General features: G+C 35.2%; 1 protein-coding gene and 1 long non-coding RNA gene across 7 annotated transcripts in view; one reads left to right on the top strand and one right to left on the bottom strand.

Moving 5' to 3' along the window:
- UNC13C (unc-13 homolog C) overlaps positions 1 to 2,855 on the top strand; it is a 157,866-nt gene extending 155,011 nt beyond the window's left edge. For all 4 annotated transcript variants that reach the window (XM_068695262.1, XM_068695261.1, XM_068695260.1 and 1 more), the window contains one exon: positions 1,237 to 2,855. In XM_068695262.1, coding sequence (XP_068551363.1) covers positions 1,237 to 1,522 — 286 coding nt within the window. In that variant the 3' untranslated portion in view covers positions 1,523 to 2,855. The remainder of the gene's footprint in view (positions 1 to 1,236) is intronic.
- The window catches only part of LOC137862849 (uncharacterized), a 115,066-nt gene that overhangs the window by 39,957 nt on the left and 51,353 nt on the right, over positions 1 to 23,756 (bottom strand). Inside the window, exon 2 of one of the 3 annotated variants that reach the window (XR_011100552.1) lies at positions 8,778 to 8,862. The exons of 1 other annotated variant lie outside the window; for it this stretch is intronic. This is a non-coding gene — a long non-coding RNA (uncharacterized lncRNA). One more of the 3 variants, XR_011100551.1, reaches the window with a different exon arrangement.

The raw sequence follows: 23,756 nt of genomic DNA, 5'->3' as shown, positions 1-23,756 counted from the left end.
GTTTGGCCTGTCAGTAGGTATAATTCTAATTAAATATAACTATCCTCTAGGCTTGGGGGGATATCAGCCATCTTGTGTGTGCTACATATGGCTTTTGGGCCAGTACTTAAAGTGGCATAGAGGATCTCCAAATACCTTGGAAGAGAATAAATTAAAAGTGAGGTTTCAGAGCTTATTATTTTTTTGAACTTTAAACAAAAGTTTTTAAAACATCTTGGATCTACTGGATGAAATATGCTAAAATAGTGTTCTTGCTGTCATTTCAAAAATAAAGTGATGCTTAAAATTTCTTATTTCTATCCAGGAACAATACTTACTGCACTAGTAGTAACTAAAAACAAAGCATAAAGTTAGTAATTTAAAAAGCTGTGATAAGATGACAGTTATTTAAAGAAACTGCCATCATAAGAAATGTTTCCTATTAATTTCTCAATGTGATATCTCATTTGTGTTACATTAGAAATCAGTATTCACAGGCATTAAGTATAGAATTTTGAGTAAGCAGTACTGTACATCCTCCAGCTAATTTGGACCTGACAGAATGAACAGAAATAAAAGTGTAGCCAAGATACATTTTGTCAGTGCAAAACTTGCTTAGAGGTGACTAATCAGATCCACGTGATTGCTCATAGGGGAAAAAAAAAAAAAAAAAAAGGAGCAGTGGCAAATATTGATGTAGGATTTTACACTGCAGACGCAGAAGTTAGGTTTAGAAAAACAGGTAATTAAAAGCAGAGAAGCTGCTTCTACCTACTTACAGACTTCCTAGTTATTTAGCCGGGAAAAATGAGCAAAATCTGTAAATCAAGATTTGATTCCTATGTATGATGCATGCTATGCTTAAGTGAAAGCTGTCTAATTCACGGATGTCCGTATAAACATTTTTGTTGTTTTGTAGTTCACCAAAAAGATATGGTTATTATAGTTCCGGTAGTAGTTGGACATTTTAGGTACTTTCTGGCGAAAAGTAGCAGTGGTTCAGATGCTGAAGGAACTGATGAAATTCCCTCCATTTCTGTTCAGGTCAGTGAGAAGAGGAACTATGTTAACAGTTCCTAGCAAAAGGCTAACATGTAGAAATCTAAAAGCTGAACAATAATCTGTTGTAGAAAATGAACTACAAAAATGAAACTACCACTAACATTTTAATATCAACAATATTTACAGGACATGCTCATTCCTCAGAGGAATGAAACTCATCTCCTTGTTCTAAATTCATCTTTTTCATCCTTGCAGCATTTTGAGTAATGAAGATAAACCAGGAGCGTACGAGCTTCACCTCTCAGTGAAAGATTACTGCTTTGCTAGAGAAGATCGCATTATAGGAATGACAGTTATTCAGCTGCAAAACATAGCAGAGAGGGGTAGCTGTGCATCTTGGTATCCCTTGCTGAGAAATATCTTTGTAGATGAGACTGGATTGACAATTCTTAGAATACTTTCTCAGAGAACCAATGACGAAGTTGCTAAAGAATTTGTAAGACTTAAATCAGAAACAAGATCTGCTGAAGAAACGGCCTAAAATACTCCCATAATTCAAGACTGTCACTGTAACACCATAGATCCAATGCTGTTGTCTAAATAGTGCATGCATGCAAAAATTTGTGGGAATGTTTAATTAACTATGTTTTCAGTGTTTGCCAGTACTTATGCACTACATTTGCAATGTATGTCAAAGAGCTGTATACCTTTTCTACATATTTTGGTCTTTGTTAAAGTAATTGTTCCAATGAAGTGCCAAAACTAAGATTAAGAGTAAATAATACACTATATCACTTAAAATGTTGATTTTGCTTCATCACAATCCCTTTAACATTTATTAATAAATAGCTTTTTGAATTGATAATTAAGTTGTCTCTGTTAAACCACTATGTTGCCTATTCTAAATTATCTCCCATATTGTTATTTAAGAAAAGATTTATCTAATTTTCTTCAAACCTCATTTTATGCTAACCTCATTTTAGGCATCCTACTGATAACTTTTTCTATCATTACTACAGATGCAGTTACTTATAGAAGTGTTTGTAATTTTATAATTACCAATAAAAAGTAATGATTTTTGCATAAAAACTGAAAAAGGATGGAAATATTTTATGCTAATCTTTTTCCAACCTTTCATAAATATCACTGTGAAGAAATGCTGTTCAAGCAAGTTCTCAAGAAGCTGCGCTTACTAGAGTTTGTTACTGATGTTTGATATCTTGAGATAACTTTGTTCTTCAAAACTGCCAAGGTAATATCATATTTATATTAAAAGGGTAAGTCAGTATCTGTAGAAAAATACTGTCATACAGTACAGTATATGTGCTTTAAAAGTCATTTAAAAAATATATGGTACTGTAGAAGGGTTAATAGTTTGGAATACATAAAGTTGGGTTGTGATTTGTTTCTAGAAATGTTTATGAAAAGTAACAATGCTGTTAGAATTTTCACTCAGTTATTAAGGTTGCTTTACATACTTAGCTGTAACACCAGTTAAGTGCTTTGTTTTGGGAGGGGTGATTTTGGCTTTTTTGTTGTTTGGATTGTTTTTTCTTTGTTTTTGTTTTGTTTTTTTTATTAGAAAAGATCAACAGTTTGTACTTATGCAACATTACTATGTATTGCACTAATGCAAACTCCGTGTCCTGTAAATATATTTAGTGATAAATTGTAAAATAAAATACAAAAAAAAGCTGCCTCTATTTATACCGTTTGATATTTATATTCCTGTTGGTTATAATTGCATGTGAAGCCAATGCAGTGGGTAACAATACAGCATTTTACTATATCAAAGCATGATTTCCATTGTCTAGCACTTTGCTCTTTTATAAGTGTAATATCTCGTGTCACATTTATAAATGAGGTACACATTTTATTAATGTGCATAACATTCTGTATTAATGCACACAATACAGATATAATGTTCTGTAATATTAAAATACACACAGAATATTCTTTGTCATTGTTTTTAGTTATAAGCATCGCTAACGCAGGTTGGCGTTTTCAGCTTAGGGCAAAAACTAATAAAAGAAACAAAGGATATAAAGCTTTTATAGTTGATTCCAGGCTTCTGAAACGCAGTACACAGTTCCATGTAGGTAAAGCATTCTTGCCAGGATATCCTTTCATAAAATATTTAGATGAGATTTTAAGAACATCTTTCAACATCCTTTATCCTCCTTAAGACCAATAATTAGATTTTCGAGAAGTGTATATATTAGATATTTAGAGAAGACATTTTATTAGAGAGTTAACAATAACTACCCCACTATCTTAGTAAGGTATTAGTGAATCCCCTGCTGATTTGTATGCAATGCAGAATATATGAAAGAATAAGAACTTGTTTCTTTTTTTTTTTTTTTTGTATTGTCTTAAAAAAAATAGTTTATGAGAACATTTGCTTAACTCTAGTGAACTAACCTGAGTGAACTGACGGCTGGTTTTGGCAGTTTAACTTCTCAGTGACAACCGATGTAATCAAAATTCAAGTTGAAATTCCATTTCTGTTTGTTGAGAATATTAGTATATATTAGTATATATACATAAGGAAATAAGAAAGAAAGGGAAGTAGAGTAAACTTGATTTGAGAACAAGTTGTCAGGGAACAGTTACTAAATGGGGACTCATTTGATATGCATCTGGGTAAACAAATACATTTAGAGAAGCCTGGAATATGACAGAACTTCAAATTAACCAGTATACTTAGAACTGACATATAACTCAGTTCAATAAGGCTTAAAAGAGAGTATTTTGTCTTTTCTGTTTATTTTACAGGATGGAAATGTAAGAGGGAACCAAACTACGTTCTCCTCAGCATGCTTCACAGCTAATATCTGACCAAAAAAATGAATTAGTAATGCCTGAATTAAATACATAAGAGTAAGATAAAAAACAAACATTAAGTCTAAAACGATATCAGTATGTATATAGGGCCACAGCACCACCTTTAATCTTCACACACCCAAAAAATTCCAGATGCCCTAAAACTCCACCTAGCTAGACACCAAAAAAGATTTGTCTCATGCCATATATGAATGGCAACCACGTTATGGCTTCTTTTATATCATTTATGTTGAAAGTCATTGAAAATTGCGAGACATTTTACTGAATTGTAAATAATTGTGGAAAGTTTTTCTGTGTCTTGGAAGAATCAAGAGATCTTTTGTGAAGAATTCAGAAAATATTTCTCTCGTTCTGTGAGCCTCCATATCTTCTTTGCCCTCCAAGAGGAAATTTGTCAGCAATTTATTTAATGATTTATTTAAATGTGGAATTTCGGTATCATGCCATCATACCTTGCATCTCTGATTGTAGAGCACAAATGACCTTTTACTGTTTTGAAAACCACATTCAGGCTGTAGTTATCCTCGCAAAGGATTTCAAACTAGCTACAGAGATGAAGTAGGCCAAAAGTTGGGTAGCAGGTTCTAGTTTTAGGGTTGGATACAGAGCTATGGAAGCACTAGTAACACATACAACTGACTAGCTAAGATGTTGGGAGAATACTGGGAAATTACACAAATATGGCAACCAGGCTGATTTTTCTGACAACTGACATTTATAAAGGATCCACCCTCCCCCCAGCATTATGAAATAACATGCTGGCAACCCCTATTACTTACTTATCTAGTAAATACATTCTCTGTCTATGGTTTTACGTACTGTACGTGTCCCTAAGTCCAGAGGTGAATGTGAGCTGCAAATTACCCAGCAGCATCTCGGAGCCCCTTTTCAGCCATGGCCCAACCAACCATGCAGCACACCAAGGTGCAGAGAGAGAGACCAGCTCTCCAGAAATGAGTGCCAGCCCTCTGAGCTGTGGTAGTACAAACAGGTATAAATGATCTCCAGAGCACAGAGATGCATTATCTGCAATACACTATCCTGCTTTCTAGACAACAGGAGCAATCACTTTTTTTTTTTTTTTTGCAGAGCTTCATTTCCAAAGGTAGGAAACTGTTCTTACAAACTCAACTCAGTTCTACACCATTAATCCTCTCTGATTCATAATCAGTTGTTTGTTTTTGTTTTTTAAATACAACGGGAAAGTTGTCTTTTATTCAGGTAGCTAGTGAGCCCTTCCATAAAGGAAATCAACAACACCAATAATAAAGTTACGTTATAAACCCATTTCTTCATATATCATGCTTGTGCATGTTACTTGCATCACTAGCACAGGCTTACACAGAAGGGACTAAGGCACCAAATACATACCCTAGAATCACAAAATAACTTAAGTTGAAAGGTAACTCTGAAGGTACCTTCTGGTCGACCTCATCCTCAAAGTTGGACCATCAAAAACATGCTGTTACCATGGAGAACTACAAAAGCAGACATATTCAGGTTCCACACCTTAAGAGATGTGTACTTAGAAGGGTAGGCTATGACAGGTTTAACAAATGTCTCAGTTGTACTTGTGACATAAGGCAAACCAGACCTATAAGCAGTAGCTTCCAAGGCTAACTTGTAGTTGAGATTGATGCAATTAGCATTGTTGCCTTTTAAGAGTGATAGTTACATAATCTGTCCAAAGTATCTGTGTAAAGTCTTCCATTGCAAAAACAATCTATAATAATATTACATCTATAAACTCATATTCTAATCATTACAATCATTACTAATCAAGGATAAAATTATTTGGTTTAAAACTCCACAATAATCAACAGCTGTCCAAAGGCAGCAAATAAATACATCTAATTTCTAATATTTACTGGTTTACAGTAAGGAGACTGCACAGAATTTGTGGAGACATAATATTTTCTGCATGCCCCCTATAATTAAATATTTACAATAATCTTAATTCTGATTACACCATGTATCAATATACTTTAAAGAAAAACACATATCTAAGTTCTCAACTCTTATTCAAATTGAGAAAAAAAAAGTTACATATAAAGTATACATGACAGGAGAACAAAGTGGATATTTGAAACTATAGATTTCAGGAGATGATAAACCAACATACATAAAAGGAAAAGTAATTTTTCCTGAGGAAGAGAAATCCAGCTTGAACTTTTCAAGTTAACATCAGTGAGAGGCTCTGGACCACACAGGGGTTTGTGCATACTAGACAGCTCCACGTGAAAAACCATCCTGACAACTAGTGTGCAAAATTAGTGCAACAACTAGCGTCAAATAAGAAAAAACTCCGACAGATTATTAACAAAATGACTTAAGAAATGTGAAGAAATTAAATAATTATTTTTATTGCTTTATTATTCTAATCTATTTCACTGGTTTCCATTGATATTCTCATGACAGTGATGGTAGAAATCAAATTTGTAGGCAAGTACTGAAAACAAATGGAAAATTTACCATTATCACATTACTCTGAACTAAAGTACCCATTTCATACAAATCCCTTGAAAACAAAAGAAAAGAGCTGAACAAATATGTGGCAAACAAATAATTATAAGAATTTAAATTCAACTAGCAGACATGATTAACATACATTGACTCAGCGTTATTTGTAAATACAGAATATTTTTCAAGACTTGCCCAGCTGTGTCATTCAGTTGTTTAGACATGCTTATTTTGATGGTATTTTCATATCATTTGTATTTGCCTTTTGCCATCATACTTATGTGATTGAGCTGTGCTACCAAAAACTCACAGAAATAAATTTTCAGGAAAAAAAAAATATTTTAGAAGACAATCAAAAGATTGGAGACAAGCATTAGACTGTGACTAATAAGCAGAACTGGGATATTACAAAAAGATGGTACTACAAGTATTTGTTGATATAAAGAACCATTAAAACATGTATCTGGAGAATATATCTGTGCATACAAAGTATAAGTTAATTTGTAAATGATGAATCTACACACTCCTATAAAATCTAATTTGATGACAAACCCAATCAAGAAGAAAATGAACAAAAGGATCTTTAAAACCAATTATATAGCTGAAAATCATCTTATCTACACAAACTGCTCCAAAAATGAGCTACAGTTTAACACCACCTTGCCATTCAGCAAACATTTCAAACACAAGAGCAATTAAAGCTGCCATTCACAATTCCATGGGAATTTAATTAAATAATCACTGCAGAATATGAAATAACACATGGGCATACTGTAAACTTCGTAGCAAAAGACATTAAAATGTCAAAGGTTAGCTTTCAACTGAGTGACTTATTCAAGATAGTCAGGAAAAAAAAGATAATCCAAGGACAAAACAGAAGTCTGTTCTTTACTATTTTTCTGTCTACTACAGTACTGACTCCAAGTCCTACCATCCATTATACAGGCTCACAGAACTGTCTAGGTTGGAAGAGAGACCTCCAAGATCATATAGTCCAACCTCTGACCTAACACTAACCAGTCCTCCACTAAACCATATCACTAAGTTCAACATCTAAACGTTAGACCTCCAGGGATGGTGACTCCACCACTTCCCTGGGCAGCCCACTCCAATGCCTAACAAACCTTTCTTTAAAGAAGTTCTTGCTAATATCCAACCTAAACATCCCCTGGTGCAACTTTAGTCCATTCTCCTTCATCCTGTTGCCAGGCATGTGCGAGAACAGACCAATCCCCACCTCACTACAGCCTCCTTTAAGGTATCTGTAGAGAGCAATAAGGTCACCCCTGAGCCTCCTCTTCTCCAGGCTGAACAATCCCAGCTCCCTCAGCCGCTCCTTTTAAGACTTGTTCTCCAGACCCCTCACCAGCTTCATTGCCCTTCTCTGGACTCTCTCATGCACCTCCATGTTGTTCTTGTAGTGAGGGACCAATATGAGACCAATATGAACACTGCCAGTCTTGTAAGCTAAAACAGATGCAACCCACTCTCCCAGTACCCAACTATTTTATGTCTGCCTTGTTTTGTGGTGAAGTTTCTTTAAAAGGTTTGAAGGCAAAAATATATATATTAACAACTTTCTAAAGCTACCCAGAGGAATCATGTTTAGACCAGTATGTCTTTAATTTCTTTACTACATGTTAATTTCTGAAAGGCAGCTTAGGAGGACAACTACAATCTCACGAATTCAGGAATGGTAATATGTACAGCTAATGATTTAATTCAACAGTTTAAATGTATAGAGAATAAAATGTTGAACATTACAATTAAAATTTTCAAAGCTCTGGAACTACCAGAAAAAAAAAAAAGAAAAAAAAAAAAAGAAAGAAAACTATTTCCTACTGATAGTAACAAGTTCAGTTCACCTTAGAAATAAGTCCTTGATATACCATCTGCAAGCAGCATACTGTAGGCCAGACCATTTTAAGTGATGAGCCCTGACCATAAAACAGACTGTTCAAAAGAGTCTTACTGTGCCTTATTTCCCAGCCTCTATTCAAGAACAACTCAAGATCTGGAAGCTGATATACACTATATACTGAATGGACCATAAAGGTTTGCATGAAAATAAAAAAAGGAACTCTGATGATTCTGCATTGACTTGGGGTCTCACATAATTCCTCTACATTTTCAGAATACTCTTACAAGTTCCAGGGAAAGAGAACAACCCAGAATGAGTGACAGGCTATAGAAAACAGCTTACTGAAGCATTCACAACTCTGCTCTGTAAGCTGTATATATGCTGTTGTTTGACTACATGCATGAAGGGTAAAATACACATTGGTAGCACAAATGACTTTATCAAAGTTGCAAGGGAACAGTCAGGGAAAAAAAAAAAAAAAAACACAACCATCTTCACTTACCCTAAGTACACATGAGTCTGCTGACACAGCCCTTGGTTTTCCGCAGTCTTTTTCTGCAGTTAATGAGACACCTCTAACTTGGAATTCTTTAGAGTCCAAGAGGTCCCACATATTTTGTTCAACATTTACCCATTTAAGAAGGAAACTTTTTGTTGCTGGAGTGATGACAGCTGGCACCAACGTGGGTTACACCTCCAGGTCTGAAGTCATGACACTAGGAAAACAGATGTAATACACTGACTAGCAGCACCAAAAAATGAGAAGGAAAAGCCAAAATATGCACCAAATAGTACAATAGAAATGGAAAATTACCATGTACTAAGTAGACTCCCCTTCCTCCAGATAACAGTCTCCCAGATTTCTTCTCCAAGTAGAGATGGCACGGTACATACACAATGCCTGCTACCTTGACGTAAGCTGGCAGGGCTTTGTCCATAAAACCACAGAGTTTATACACATTATACAGTAGTCGTACATAAACAGTAATACACGTAACCTGAATGCACAGAATAGCTACACTATTATGTAGTAAGTTTATTAGACACCACTGTTTTAAGATTTTAAAGAGATAAAAATAAACACAAGCCATTGCCTTGCCTTGCCATTACAGCTGAAATGATACAGTGCAGATAACTATGACCATTATTGATCAGGTAGAAGAAAGGACCTTGAAGACAAGGAGTTAATTTCTGTCAACGTGAGAGCAATCTCAGCAGGAAAGAGAGGATGAGAAAAATGCATTACAGGTGATGGGCAAAGCGGCATGAGTAAGGGGATATTTTACAGAGAGATAGGAGGGAAACATGATCATCTTCAAAATGCAGTTAGCCACTGAAGTTTTTATTTATTTAGTAGCCTTCACTGAATCGTCTCCAGTAGTATGGAGAAACACTCAGAAAAAAGGATGTAGATGAAGAAGAAGAGATTCAGAGTAGGTCTGAATGTAATCCAGCTTCAGATTGCATTCCTTTTGTACCAAATCTGTATACATGGGTGCACAAGGTGGGCAAATAAATAATAGGTAATAAAAAAACACCAGATTCCCAGCCTGGAGGCCATCACAAGCAAGTTCAGGCTGAAGACTGCGGAGATTATTTCCCTGAGTAATATACAGACAAGACAAAAGCATTAACTAAGTGGGATATTCTCCTGAGGAGCTTGAGAAACAATAGAAATTTTCATGTAATGATACATCGATGTATCAACATATTAATTTGCACCTACTTGATCATGTGAAGTCAATATGCCCTTTGAATGATATCAACTTTTCCTATGTAATTTGTGAAAAGAGGCTCATGTCAGACTGAGCTTCCCCAGCATTCTGACTGCTATGAAACTAAATCAAGTCCCTCATTCTCCCCTATTCAGATTGTCATTAGAGAAAAAACACTGCAGGATCCCCTGAAGTCAAGAGCAGCAGTGAACTTAGCTCATATCAGATACGCTCTATAATGTCCAATAGCCTGTATAATTGCAGCACATCTCTCTACTGCAGAGAACTTCATTTCTGATCAGGGAGAAATTACATTGCAGAAAAAATTAGAAACCAGAAACACTGTTTACATAAATGCACACAAACACTAAAGGATTTGCTGTTTGTATTTTTACCAGGTGAAAACAAAGACAAGTATAACTGAATACATGTTCTTCGCTGTCACATATACACGAAAGCAAAGCTTACATATATTTACTGCATAAACTGAATCTTTTCTCTATAAACAGCTTGCAATTTTGTTAAATGTTACTATTTAGACCCATTAGCTAAATCTGTGAAAAGGGATTAAATCTCTGTTGATGACTGAGATAGCTGTTTAGGCTAGCTCCAGCTGAAAGGGTCCTATCTGTCTCAACACAACAGCTAGGACCAGCTTACTGAAACAGAGAAATGGGTTAAGATCCACTGCTTCAGACAACAGTTCTGTCAGTAAACAAAATTAACTGTTCTCCAAGTGTTCCATTGATCTTTATGCAGAGGTTAGTAAGCACATCAGGAAATGAACATCAATATTTCAAGGAACAGTTGTATCTGCATGACAGCATCAAAGTATTACCAATCCAAAATCCAAAACAAGATGTATTGCAATAGAACAGAGAAGGAAGTGCAGAAGTAAATGAGAAAGGCTTTTTTGCATAACAAAGACTTCACAACTCTAAATCAGACCTGTCAGCGGGAGAGTCCTTTGAGACTCTTACAATGTAAATTATTTAGACAACTAACTGACACAGGATAATTATCAGATACGTGTTCCAAGATGACCATGACTATAAGAAAGAAAAAAGAGCAGGAGAAATACAATTCTAGATGCACTTCGAGATTCCATGAGAGGAACAAAATTGATTAGATATAAATCAATTACAAAATATAGTTTCAGTACTGCCTTGGTTAACACATGATAGAGAAGCACTACAACAGAATTTTCCTATTCTTTCTGTCCACACCCCATGCTCATGAAAGGTCTGTCATCTGAGCATTGTTTGAAACAGAAGTTTTAAAAGCTACTGAAATCAGTAGTTACAAATTCAGCACTCTGCAAAGCATTTTATTATGTAAAATTAGTCAGCCAATGCCATAGTATCACATAAATAAGCTACACTGCACACAAACAAAAACAAAATCATTAATATGGGTTGGACTCTGTCTAGTCACAGCCAAGGAAAACATGTATAAAACATGTTTAATACCTGACTGCAAGAGTACTTGATCACCATTTAAGTAAAGTTTTGAGAATATGCAACTTTTCAACCTGGGAACCCAAAAGGCTGTGCTATTGTCTCTATGTATGCTTGAGGTAAGTTTATAGGGTTGTGTTGTTGTTTTCTTTTTTTTTATCCTTCCCTCATTATCAACACTCAGAAAAATGCTCTAGCTTAGAAGCTAACAACAATTCTTCACACAGCAGAACTTTGTAGCTGCCCAAAGATTTGGGAAGAGATCTCTTGGATTGCCATGCCACACTGGTCACAAGGAACAATAGATTCAGTGTTCCACACCAAAAACTAACTCTTTTTATGTAGCCCATCCCATCAGATTTTACATTAAAGAAAGGAAAAGTGGGAGACAGCAAATTTTCTCTAGTGTTAAAGATTCAGTATATGCTAATATCTGTTACTACAGTGGTACACATGGAGCAATAAAGTAACTGTTTCAGTAGGCATTGTGAACAAAAACTACCTGAACCAGCATTCATATTCCAAATAAATGCAGAAACTTGCATCCAGAAAAGGTAATTTTGATACTAGAGCATTTAAAGCAAGTCTAGGAAAGCTGTTCAAGATTATGCCTCTAGTAATGAAACGTGTTCATTTTTTGTCATTGTGGTTGAAAGCCAGCTTGCACGTAACTCTGTATTATTTAAAGATCCATCAAAAAAGATACACCATTAGTAGCAAAACTGACTTGGCACCAAAGCCTGCATTAAGCATCTACTTTTTGAAAGTCTAGTAAAGCAGATTTATTATCTTCAAAATCGGGACACTTAAAAGAACAGATCAAAAAGCTTGATGAAATCAGCTACAAATAAGGTACTTCTCACCAGCATAATTTAATCCACAAATGTGATTTACAAGAAAAAAGTATTCTCAATGAGATTTGTAAACTATGCAGTAGTGGAATAAGTTTCACGAAATTCCATTCTTAAGGACACAAAAAAAAGATACAAAAAGAAAAATCCAAATCCATAAAACTTGAAGAGTCAAAGCCACCTCTTAGGCTGCAAGCTTATCAAATTGTTTTAAGTATTTATAGTATAATAAGTATTTCAGTGTCAATATATTTTATTAAAAGCAAATTCTATTTTATTTTACCAAAGGAAGAGCTTTACAATCAAAAAAAGCATTTTTGTTTGTTTTTTATAATGAAGCATCATCAGTTCTTTTAAATTTTGACTAAGATTAAATTGATGCTCAAGAGCCAACAGCCTCGCTACACAGACCATTAAAGGGAGGGTGGGGTTTCCATCTTCAGTGAAAACCATCAAATTTCGGACTTTGCTATGACTTTTTTTTTTGCCTTAGGCATGATTTAAATACCTCTGAAAACAACAGTAGTTGTTAACTGTTGAATTCACTGTACTTTACTTTTCTCCCTACAGAAAAAGATGTGCCAAGCATGAGGTGCAAGCATGTTTCAATGAAAGCAGATATCTCCAGAGGACAAGTGCAGTCCCACATGGAGATAATTGTATCTTAGTTTCCACTACAAACGCACACATTACTCTAGGAACAGAGCAATGTTTTCTGAAGTACTACATTTTTATTCCATATAAAAAAATACATCACGTCTGCAATTATTTGAATTTCTCATCTCAGAGAGAACATTTGTTTTTAGTGGAGGACTTTAGATGTTAGTCAAACTGTAAAATAATTAAGTACTGGTGTAATCTTGTTATTCACAGATTAACAGAAAAAATTACTAAATTGTGAAGTGTCTTGCAGAATTACTGAGGGCCTTGGTGCATGAAACGTTTTAGTTAGTAGCAGTAGCTTTTGTGCTTTTGGCGGAGGTTAAAATTATCAAAGGACGTCTTTTCAAAGACAAAAGCGTAACTCTATACACAGCCATAGTACTTTTTGTATGCTTTATATGGAAATTACAAAGTCACTTAGTTCTACAGGATTCCCTCTGGCTATTTTATAAGGTGCCTATCTGAAAAAGTACCATGCCAAAACAAAAATCTCATTATACCATCTGAAGTAGGATTTGTTTCCAGAACTCACAGAGTCCACAAATAAAATACGGAACAACAAAAAAAACTATGAGGTCTAGTTTATTTTCAACTATTATCACACTCAGTAAAATTCTAATTTCTCTCTATTTGCTATCACTAGATATCAAATGCAAGTCCAAAGCAAAAATCCAAATATCCCCAAAGGCTGAGTATTTTTCAAATTTAAGGAACTATTTATTCATTAAGCTAGAAGTGCAAATTGAGATACAAATTTAAAATTCAAACTGACAAGCTTTTAATTCAGACTTAGCATGCTGTCTGGTCTACGGTTATACTGAATTTACAATTAAGTTACAGAAAGTAATGTAAACTTCCTCTAAGAAAAAATAGAAAGGAAAAGTTATCTGCTTATATTTGTATTTAACTAGACCATGTTTTATAGCATATATGGTGCATATATCCCTTATATGTCAACTATTATCCCTAAAAATAAAATCAGAAGCAGATATTTCTTGCTGCAAATGGATTATCAAAATAGATAGACACACTACTATAAGAAACGACAACAGAAGCAGAGACAGTTAATTAACATCATACAATATGATGGATGTAACATAACATATCTATGCCAGAACAAGAAACAGAGCCAGGCTTCAAGCATGCCAAAATAGTTGTCTATCTGCAGGTTACATGTCTTACAATTAGTTATTCTGCAGCACTCTGATTAAATAACCTAGCACCCCTTTTTGCTTCAGTGGCATGCAACTATACTATTGTCAACTATAAACATGATGCTGCTAAAAATTGCTGCTAAAAATTATTCAGAAATACTGAGTGGCAGAGAAGCGAGGGTTATTTGGAAATACCACTATGAACATTTCTACAAGTCCACATGTACAATCACACTGCTATTTATTGATAAACCTATGCCTGCCTGTGTTCAAACTGTTAAATGAGGCCTTTAAATCTTATTAGTTGGAGTTTTTCCCAAACCAGTTTCGTATTTCTTAATGCTAGAGAACAAAACTGGAAACCAGCCTGCCCCTAAATCTATATAAGTATTTAGCTCAAAGACAGTTTTTTTGTTAGATTTGCACAGTAATTAAAAGATAAGGAAAGATTAAACATTATATGGCAAAGATATTCTGCTATAACTGTTAAAGAGACAAAAGCATTTCTGCTGGACAATGAAGAAGCCAAGGCTAACACCTACACTCTATCAAGGATACTCCATCAGTGAGCAAGAGTTCAAGAAGTACAAGATGTTTTAAAAATAACTTCATTTGAATTTTATCTTTCCTTTAGTTCATGTTATTAAAAAAAACTTCTGCACTTGTAAAACTGACAACTGCTATTTAAGCTCATCAACTTTCCTGGCAAAATCTATTTAACCTGTAAGTCTTTACACAGACAAAGTGGTTCAAGTTCATTTCAAAAAAAAAAAAAAAAAAAGTAATTAAAAGCGTATGCAAATGGACACATTCCTGAATGCCTATCAGACTTCGAATGCCAAGATCCCCATCATATGCATACAAAAAAATTCCAAAAAACAACCTCAGTTTAAAAGAAAATCTTAATTTTAAGAAATATAAAGAATATAACAAAATTGACTACAAATTGTAACTGTCAACTCCTGAACTCTGACAAAAAAATGCAACTGCATTACTAGGTATTAAAAACATCTAATACAACATTGTCTAATGAAAACCATCAGCCCTACAGTTCTGCACACAGCTTGCTGTGAAAAAGTAAAACTCTCTTCCTTCTTTAGAATCAGGACACCAGATCAAACAGGCATTCAGTCTGACCCAGGGAAGCCGCTCATCTGTCATCTTCTTGCTGGATAATTTGAACTGTATGCGCTCTAATGATTTCTGAATCAACTACAGCCAAGAAGATGTAGAAATTGTTTCTCTCACACATATTGAATTACATCACAGTAAAACTGGTAACTCCTAAAATCAAAGAGAAAACTAAATCTGACTTAAAATTAATGTCAGGAAGGTTCCCAGTTTTCATCACCAACCCTTATTATACATGCTGCCAAGGATGGTTAAACCTACATTGCCATATATATGGAGATAATTATTTTAAAAAAATAATAAGTAAATAAATATTGTTGGGTTTTTTTGTTTGTTTGTTTTTTCCCCTTGAGATTTGAAGCTCAACATTCGTTGAGCCTCAAAATATCCATTGCTATCAGCTACCATATACATTGTTGTTCCTCACCTGCTACAACCAATGGCTGTTAGCACAGATCCTGACAGGGAAGCCGTAACCTTATTAAAATTCAAAATAAATTAGACAGTTCTGTGTAAACTGTATATACTTATGTAATAAAAGATGCATTACTCAAATTAGCATGCCTCAGGACATAATTCAATCAAACTCATTAACATATCAGTCAATTCCTGAACAATGAAGGCAGTATAATCATTTAAATTAAAAGTCTTACATATGCTGTATTTTATTTATTTATACCACTGTCCACTCACTGTGTGGCTCTTGGTCACATAGCCACAGATCCTGCCCACAACATATCAGTATAATAACCCACAAAACCATTTAATACATTACTGCAACTTTTCCAACCTTCTAGCATAACACAAAATACAACTTAAAGAAAACCTCCTTTCCACTTTGAATTCCTATATTTAGTTTTACCGAATAATTTCTCACACTCTTTTTTGGAAAGAGAATGACTAAAACAGGAGCTGCAAAAATCCAGCCTGAATCTGGTAAGCTAGGGAAGGGAAAAAAAAAAAAAAAAAAAAAAAAAAAAAAAAAAAAAAAAACCTAATTCTCCAGGGCTTTTATAAATAAATTGTTTTTTGTCTGTAGACCCTTTAGAAAAAGGTGCAGATGTTGTTCTGCATTTGGATTAGATGAAAACTTGTTACAACCTCTTCAGTTTTAGTACAGTTTTTGTAATAAAAGTTTTTGCTTTTGCTGTGATTATAAGCTTTTTGAATTGTTTGCGGTATCAGCTTATGTGGCTACCATGTTCCTGAGTGGCTTTAAGCCCAAATATAAGAGAAAGGAATGGAGGAGAAGGAAACACAAACCAAACCCTAATATGAGCATTATGAGGTTAACATATTATTATAGTACAATAATTCAAGGACCTGAATGCCGAACAATCCTTATAGCTATAATAAGGTCTTTAGGCACAGTTTTAAGGCTTGTCTTTCTAGTTTACGTGCATTCATTTTTATTATAACTTCCATCATAAATCCCTCATTCACTTAACTGAATTCAAAACCAGGGTTTCAGTCATTCTAAAAGGGTATAGCTGCCATATATTTAATGAAAAATTATGAGAAAAATAACCTGAATTCATTAATAATCTGTGTTCTTGCTCTAAAATCTCCAGCCTAAATGCAATGCCACAACCTGTACAAGGCAGAAGGGAAATAATTCAGAATGCAGTTCTCGTCTGGGAGAATGTTCAACCCCCAGCTACTCCACCTTGCAGGGAATCTATCAGGACACCCTTAATACCTGCTAGGTTCTTCTAAAACTGGCTGGAAGGGATAGTAGGTTCTAAGCCATTTCACATACCCTAAATAACTAATTGCCCAACTACCTTTCCACCACAGCAAGAGAAAGGCTGAAATAATTATTTCTAATTGTATCTTCTTCTTCTACGGCATCTTAGAAGGCATTACACTATCATACTTCCTCCTCCACCACTACCAGAATTAGACACTGGAGAAGAAAAAAAGCATTGTCATTTTGAGGAAAAAAAAAAAAAAAAAAAAAGATCTTGATACCTTTTGAAATACTTGGTTTCTTTTTTCATCACATACAATAGTCCTCAAAAACATAGTACTACAAACAGTATCAAAATAAGAAAATCTCGTCTTTTCAACAGCATTTTCTTATACAGAAATTATTTTTACTCAAGCACAGCTTCATACAACTCATGCCAAATGAAGTTTTCGCTGCCACCCCTGGAAGCCTTACCCAGTCATGCATTCCTGCCCCTTCCTTGTGACAGCAGCAGTGCTTACATAGCTCATGGCAAGTTAGATTAGTGCACTGATCCAGCTAAATAAACTGCTCAAATTCATGAGCATTCGGTACCAAAACAAAGAAATCCATAGACACCACGGAAAATGTATCATTATCTGTTTCAGTGCTGATAAGCAGAGCACCATTAGTGGGTATAAGTAAAATATAGTCATGAATGCACTGTGAAGATGTCTAGAACAGTCATGCAGAACCACCAGAAGTACTGTTTAATATTCAGCCTATGCCTGAGCATAGCATCTGTCCTTCTTGGAACAGAGTGGAAAAAACAGCCCATTCACTTCTAGGCAATGAGTTTCCAGGGATTTTGCTCATTCAGAAGTTACTGCCCATACAGAGAACTACTATGACTTGTAATTTAGCTAGAGAACAATGCTTGGAACACGCTAGTAGAGTATGGTTTGTCATCACATCCACCTCCAAAAACGACCACTATTTGTGAGCTCAGAAGGAAAAAATATACATATGCAGAAGTTATTAAATGGCCACATTTGCTTTTTGGTCTTTTTTCTGAACATGTAAATGCTGGCCATTTTTTGAGGTGGATGTGATGGCAAACCATGATATATCAGTGTATAGATAAATAGTAGGTATAAAAAAATATACATCTCTATCAGTCTAATGTCCAAATAAGCAACTTGTGTTTAATTAACTTGCAATGGAATCACAGTAACATTTCTAATGATTAACAGGAGCTTCTTCCAGAAGCAAAAAATCTCTCTGAATTAAATATGAAATGACAGACGCTGCCATTTCAGAAAATCAGATAATTTTTCTTCAGTAAATATTGTTTAATATTACTGTACAAAACTGTGTTTCAATTTCCCTAACCTTTTCAAAATATTCATCAACACATGCTTATTTTTCTGTATGTTTAGAGAATAACTACAACACATACCAAATATCCTAGCCTTTAGTCACAAATTTCTCCTCCTGTTGGATCTTCGCTTCAGAAAAAAGAAATGGTTCAGCATTTCTTCCTATCAGATAAGTTGCCATTAGGTCATGCACCAGTTTCTTTTAAACACAACAACACAGCATTCCCATGTTTTCACAAGGGTTTTAAGTTCTGGCTCTGCTGCACAAAAGCTCTTTACGTACACTTAAGAACTGTAAATGAGTCAATACAGACTGTTGGTCTCTTAAGTAATTATCTTCACCGTCCTTCTGTTAACAGTTGGAATCTACTGAGTTTAGCAACACTTAGCAATATCCTGTGTACACCAGGAAACTCATTCATAATTATCTCACTACTTGCTTACACAGTTTCTCCTCTGCTGACTTTGATATCAATGGGTAGATTTTGCATTTCCAACCATAAGGAGAGCACATGAAGTGCTATTATGGAGTTACATTGTGAATTCAGTTTCTGTAACAGATTTCACTGAAAAACCTGCATATAATATGCAAAAATATTCAGAATCAAGACACTAATTTTAGAAATTCAACCTTAACAAGTAAACATTAAATGTCTGTGTATGAAGTTCACAAGCCACAATCAAATTCACTTGGAAAAAGACACCACCTGAAGAACTCAGGCAATTGTATACCACTGAGAGGTTTTTCTGAAACTACATGCCAGATCTCCAAGGAGCACAAAGAAGCTCTCATACTTAGATATTAAGCGTTCTCAACAACTGCTTAGTGAAGGCTGACTGGATATTAGTCTCTATTGGGTTAAGGAAAAGGCCATCCAGCTAGGATTTTATTTTTATTTTTTTAGATACAGAGGGCCCTACCTATTGCTAGTAAAACAAATATTTTTTTAAAGCCTTCTTGAAAAGAGATTCAGTTATTTTTCATTTATCTTAAAATTCTCCACTGGAGGAAAAACATTTCCCCTGATAAATGTTTCTCAAGGAAAGAAACTACACATTTATGTAATTAGGGCATTTTTTGTAAATCACAAAGATGTTTTTTTTCCCCAGATATTTTCTTCCACTGCTTTGTAGTTAGTGGAAGAGGGAAAGCTGAAGCAGTTAAGACATAAAATACAAAGACTGACATGTTTCCATTTCTGCTTTCTATTTCCTGACTGAAGAAGATGGAGTGAATGGTATTCAATTAAAAATACACGAGGCTGACTTTGCAATACTTCTTTGTGCTTTTCGCACTTCCATAAAGTTCTGCATAGTGGAACCCTTAGAGGGAAGGGCAGCCATTTATAAAGAAATGTTTATAACAAAAGGTGGATCAGTGTCTTGCACTGAGTTTTGGGACACATGGAGAAAAAACAAAAAAACAAACAAACAAACAACCACGCAACCCTTTCATTCAGACTCTCTCTGGAATGAGATTACAGTCTCTGTTATTACAAATTGCTCTCTCCTGTCTGCTGACACACTGCCAAACAGCTTTTAAACATCCATCACTTAAAAAGGCCTAATTCTTCCCAATTCTGAACTCTAGCACCAATACTAAGAACTATAAGAGAATCTTCATCAGTTTTTTACACCTATTTTGCACTCTGCACTGGTATGGATAACTGTGTAACTGTCAGCTTGTCAAAGACATTTCTTATTTATATCATTTTGAACAAACACTTCTTACCCTACACTGAGCAAATGGAATTTTCATATTACACATTTGCAAAGAGACGTGGCTTCCTTATTGAATTTCCCAGTGGTACTTCCACCCACCATAACCTTGGAAAGCCAATGCATTCTCCAAGAAACAACTAAATAGGCTGAACCAAAACCACGCATCCACAATACTGCTGAAGCTTGATGAATCCATGCTGTAACCTAAATACTGGCAGAAGCCAGTGTCATATTTTCCTTACAACAAAAGTTATAAACATAATAGAGACCTGAGATGAAGGAATTAAACCACAAAAAGACGAAAACCTCACATAGGTTTGAAATCCATGCTCTTTGTTTTAGTGAATTAATACTAAGACATTTTCCAGGTAGCTCTCCTTGAATCTCTCAGTGCGTTGTTAGCACACCGTAAATATGCTGTCCTACACACCAAAGGAAGACAGGAAGCAGAACATAGTAAATTTAGAAAAATAACAACCCACTTCCTTTACTTCTACTGACTTTGTTTTGAGTTCAGTTGTATTGTCACTGCTACTATCATCATCAGCTTTGTTATCTGACCTTAGTACTTCAAATACCGACTCTCTTAGGATGAATTTTCCCATTAGGAAACACACTGAATTCCAGCCCTGAGGTCAACGCACATTCTGATACCACAGTTTTATGTTACAAATGCTTCACTGTTAATGCTGCTTTATAAATTCCCATTTATGAAAAAGATGGACTGGGTGAATAAAGACAGAAAGTATGGGTGTCTTCTTTCCAATAAGTCATTCTCGTACACCACGAGCCCTTTCAGTCCAGTCTTATCCTTTAATAACTGGTCCCTACCACATCACTACAGAGCAGCCCTGTATGCTGCAAAATACTTCTAGGTTCAAACAATTGCCTTAAAGTGAATGCACAGTCATTATTTTAAATTTCTACCTTCAGACAGGCCCTATTTCTGGGAAATTAGGTCACATTTTTCCTGCAACACAACAGAAATACTGTACAGATTTATACACAGTATGGTAATGCAGAAATGACTGAGTTGGATAACAGCGACGAGACTAGATGCAGTGCTAGTGAAAAAAGTAATGCCCAGAAAATACTGCAGGGATTGTGTCACAACACAAAGCAAACACAAGCTATCTACTGGGATACAAGTGGAAAAAAATCACATTGTATATTTGGAGTTTTATGATGCCACGTGATAATGCATTCTGCTTTCATCACCATTCTTTGGGTTCTAATTGCCCCAGTGCTCACAGAAAGTCTGAAGATGAATGGAAGTCACATACTCATACAATTTCATTCTGTTTCCTCTTCCTTTCTGATACAGAACTCACTCCTTTGCACCCAAAAAAATCAGTTCCAACCATTTATTGAACAGACAAACGACTTGTCATTTGCTGCTGTAACAACATACAATCCTTATCCTCCATAGGCTCAATGTGCTGTAATAACAACCTTTCAAAAGGAAGAGTTCTTAACTGCATAAATCTGAAAATCTCCTGAGAAAAAGACACCTGCAAGGCTTGTGAGATTTGTGATTCTCCTAGTTTAAACAAAGGGCCTAGCAACACAGCAAGAGCCATCCTGTGCCTTTTGAAATGTCTCATAATCTTTCTAGATGTTAAGGAGAATGGGAACTTATGACAGAAGTGTTATTGTGTGTTTTCCAATTCAAAAAAATAAAACACCACCTTCATAATTGGCTTCTAGTAGAAACATTCCCAAACCTTATGTTTGCTTATGCTTGCCTACCAAGACAAATTCTGAATTCATTTGGATGCAAGAGTATATCAAAGATGTCATCGACAAGTTTTCTTTATAATTAGATCTCACAGGAAAGACAAGGTATCAGGAGTTCAGGACAGTCCTACTTGGCATTTCCATCATCCGTTTTATGATCTAGCCAATCCTGGTAAATATTTGCCATTCAATATTGTCTTAGGTGTTCTTTAAATCACAGCAGCAGAATCAACTCTTAATTAAGCTCACTGTCGTTTGAGAATTTCACTGTCATTTGATACTCTTTCTACCATTAAGTCTGCCCAAAATGAATGAAATTTTTAGCACCAGGCTAGCCACCTGCTTGGAAGAGACCCAGAATACCCAGCACCTTTTCTCCCCCACCTCCCTCCCTTAAATCTTACTTTGTGTGATTAATAAAATGCATGGTGCATGGCTTTCTACAGACTGCAAAAGCAAAATCATTGCTGCCATAAAAAGCTATTTTTGCATAATCAGATCACAAAACTTCAGACGCCATTCATCTTCATTATGCAGTTGACAAGCAATTCTTGAGACACATGCTTTAGCTCTCTTGCTGATTGGCCATTACAAAAATAAGTTTTGGAGCATCTGAGTATGTTGATATAAACATGAGTTGAAATATAAAGCAAATGATGATACGCAAGCTATTTCAGCACAGAATATATCCTCAAAACATGTGTACATCAAAAGCAGCACAACTTTATTTCCTCTTTCTTCATGTTAGATTTGCATTACCTGCATATATGATATCACACAAGTGGTTCCTGAAACATCTGGTGGCACCTGTATTTTGAGGCATATTTGTATACTTTAACCACAGAAGGTGGTGTTTGAAACCCTGTTCTTTCTACTTCCATTTCCAGACATTCTTGTTCATCTCTCTTTATCCTCTCTGAATTGCCTTGCAATTTTCCAATATCCTATTAAGAACACCCTTACAATGCACTGGGTAGCAGCACTTCACCAGAGAGGGATTTAATTATTGCTGTACTCATAACTTTATGCCAACTAGCAAAAATTTATTTTTTTTTAATACACCTAAAAACTGTACAGCACCATGAATCGATTGGCCACATTGTCAGACAAACGTAATTCCTAGAAAACTGGGAAAAACTTGCTGAAGAAATCATTTCTGACTAGCTCAGACTATACCTCATTGATTTCTTACTTTTAAAGCAATAAAGAACAAATTCAATTCTACAACAAAGATTAGGAACTTCCTGTACAGGCTCCCAGACTATGGAAACAACTTACTGCAATTAAAGACTTTCCCTTTATCGGCAACATTTAGCAAATAACTAATAGCAACACACACTTTATATTCTGTGTAAAGCTGAAGATATGTAACAAGCAAGAAAAGTTACAAGCAGCTCTTCTGGGCCATGATGTACAAGTAAAGAAAGCAGGCCAAAATGGAACCACTTTGTGTGTATTTTATGTGTCATAGTCACAAAACGCAGAAAATATGGTGAAGACAAACACAACAGTGAAAAACTACCTTTAAAGCATATGACATTAACCAAAAAATCTTCTGTAACGAAGAGTATCTGATTCTACATTACAATGCTAGTAGTGATACCAGTGGATAGGCTTAGCTGGTTATGTGCTCATTTGCCTAGTATTTGGGTACTACAATGATCTCCAGATCACAGAAGACCAAGTAAAATTTCAAAGGAGAGTAAACTGAACTGAAGACGTGAAGAGTCACTGCAGAATCCATCTTCAACCCTTTCAGTCTGGTCTTCTATGCAGAAGTCTTTGCCACTTAAACCCCGTTTTGATTTTGAAGCTATAGATGCCATCCAATATTTATCAGAACAACAAAAAGTGAGATGTACAGATTTTTGAAAGGTGGAGAGCCAATTAACACTGCTGAGCCATTTGCAAAAAAAAAAAAAAAAAAAAGCTGAATTAAATTTGGGAAAGCATTCACATTGGAGTATTTTGTATTCAGAAAGAATTTGTCAAATGATTCACATGTCAGCTTGTAACCTCAGGACTGTGTACCACCTTCCTTTCTTCCCAAGGCTGATTTTGCTGATACAGTCTCAGACTTTCAGTTCCAAGAATGCCTTCTGTTTGTGAGCATTGCTTTACCTAGCAAGCCC

The sequence above is a fragment of the Anas acuta genome, chromosome 12, assembly GCF_963932015.1.
Source record: "Anas acuta chromosome 12, bAnaAcu1.1, whole genome shotgun sequence".
Lineage (NCBI taxonomy): Eukaryota > Metazoa > Chordata > Aves > Anseriformes > Anatidae > Anas > Anas acuta.
This window is presented reverse-complemented; position numbering and strand designations above follow the sequence as displayed.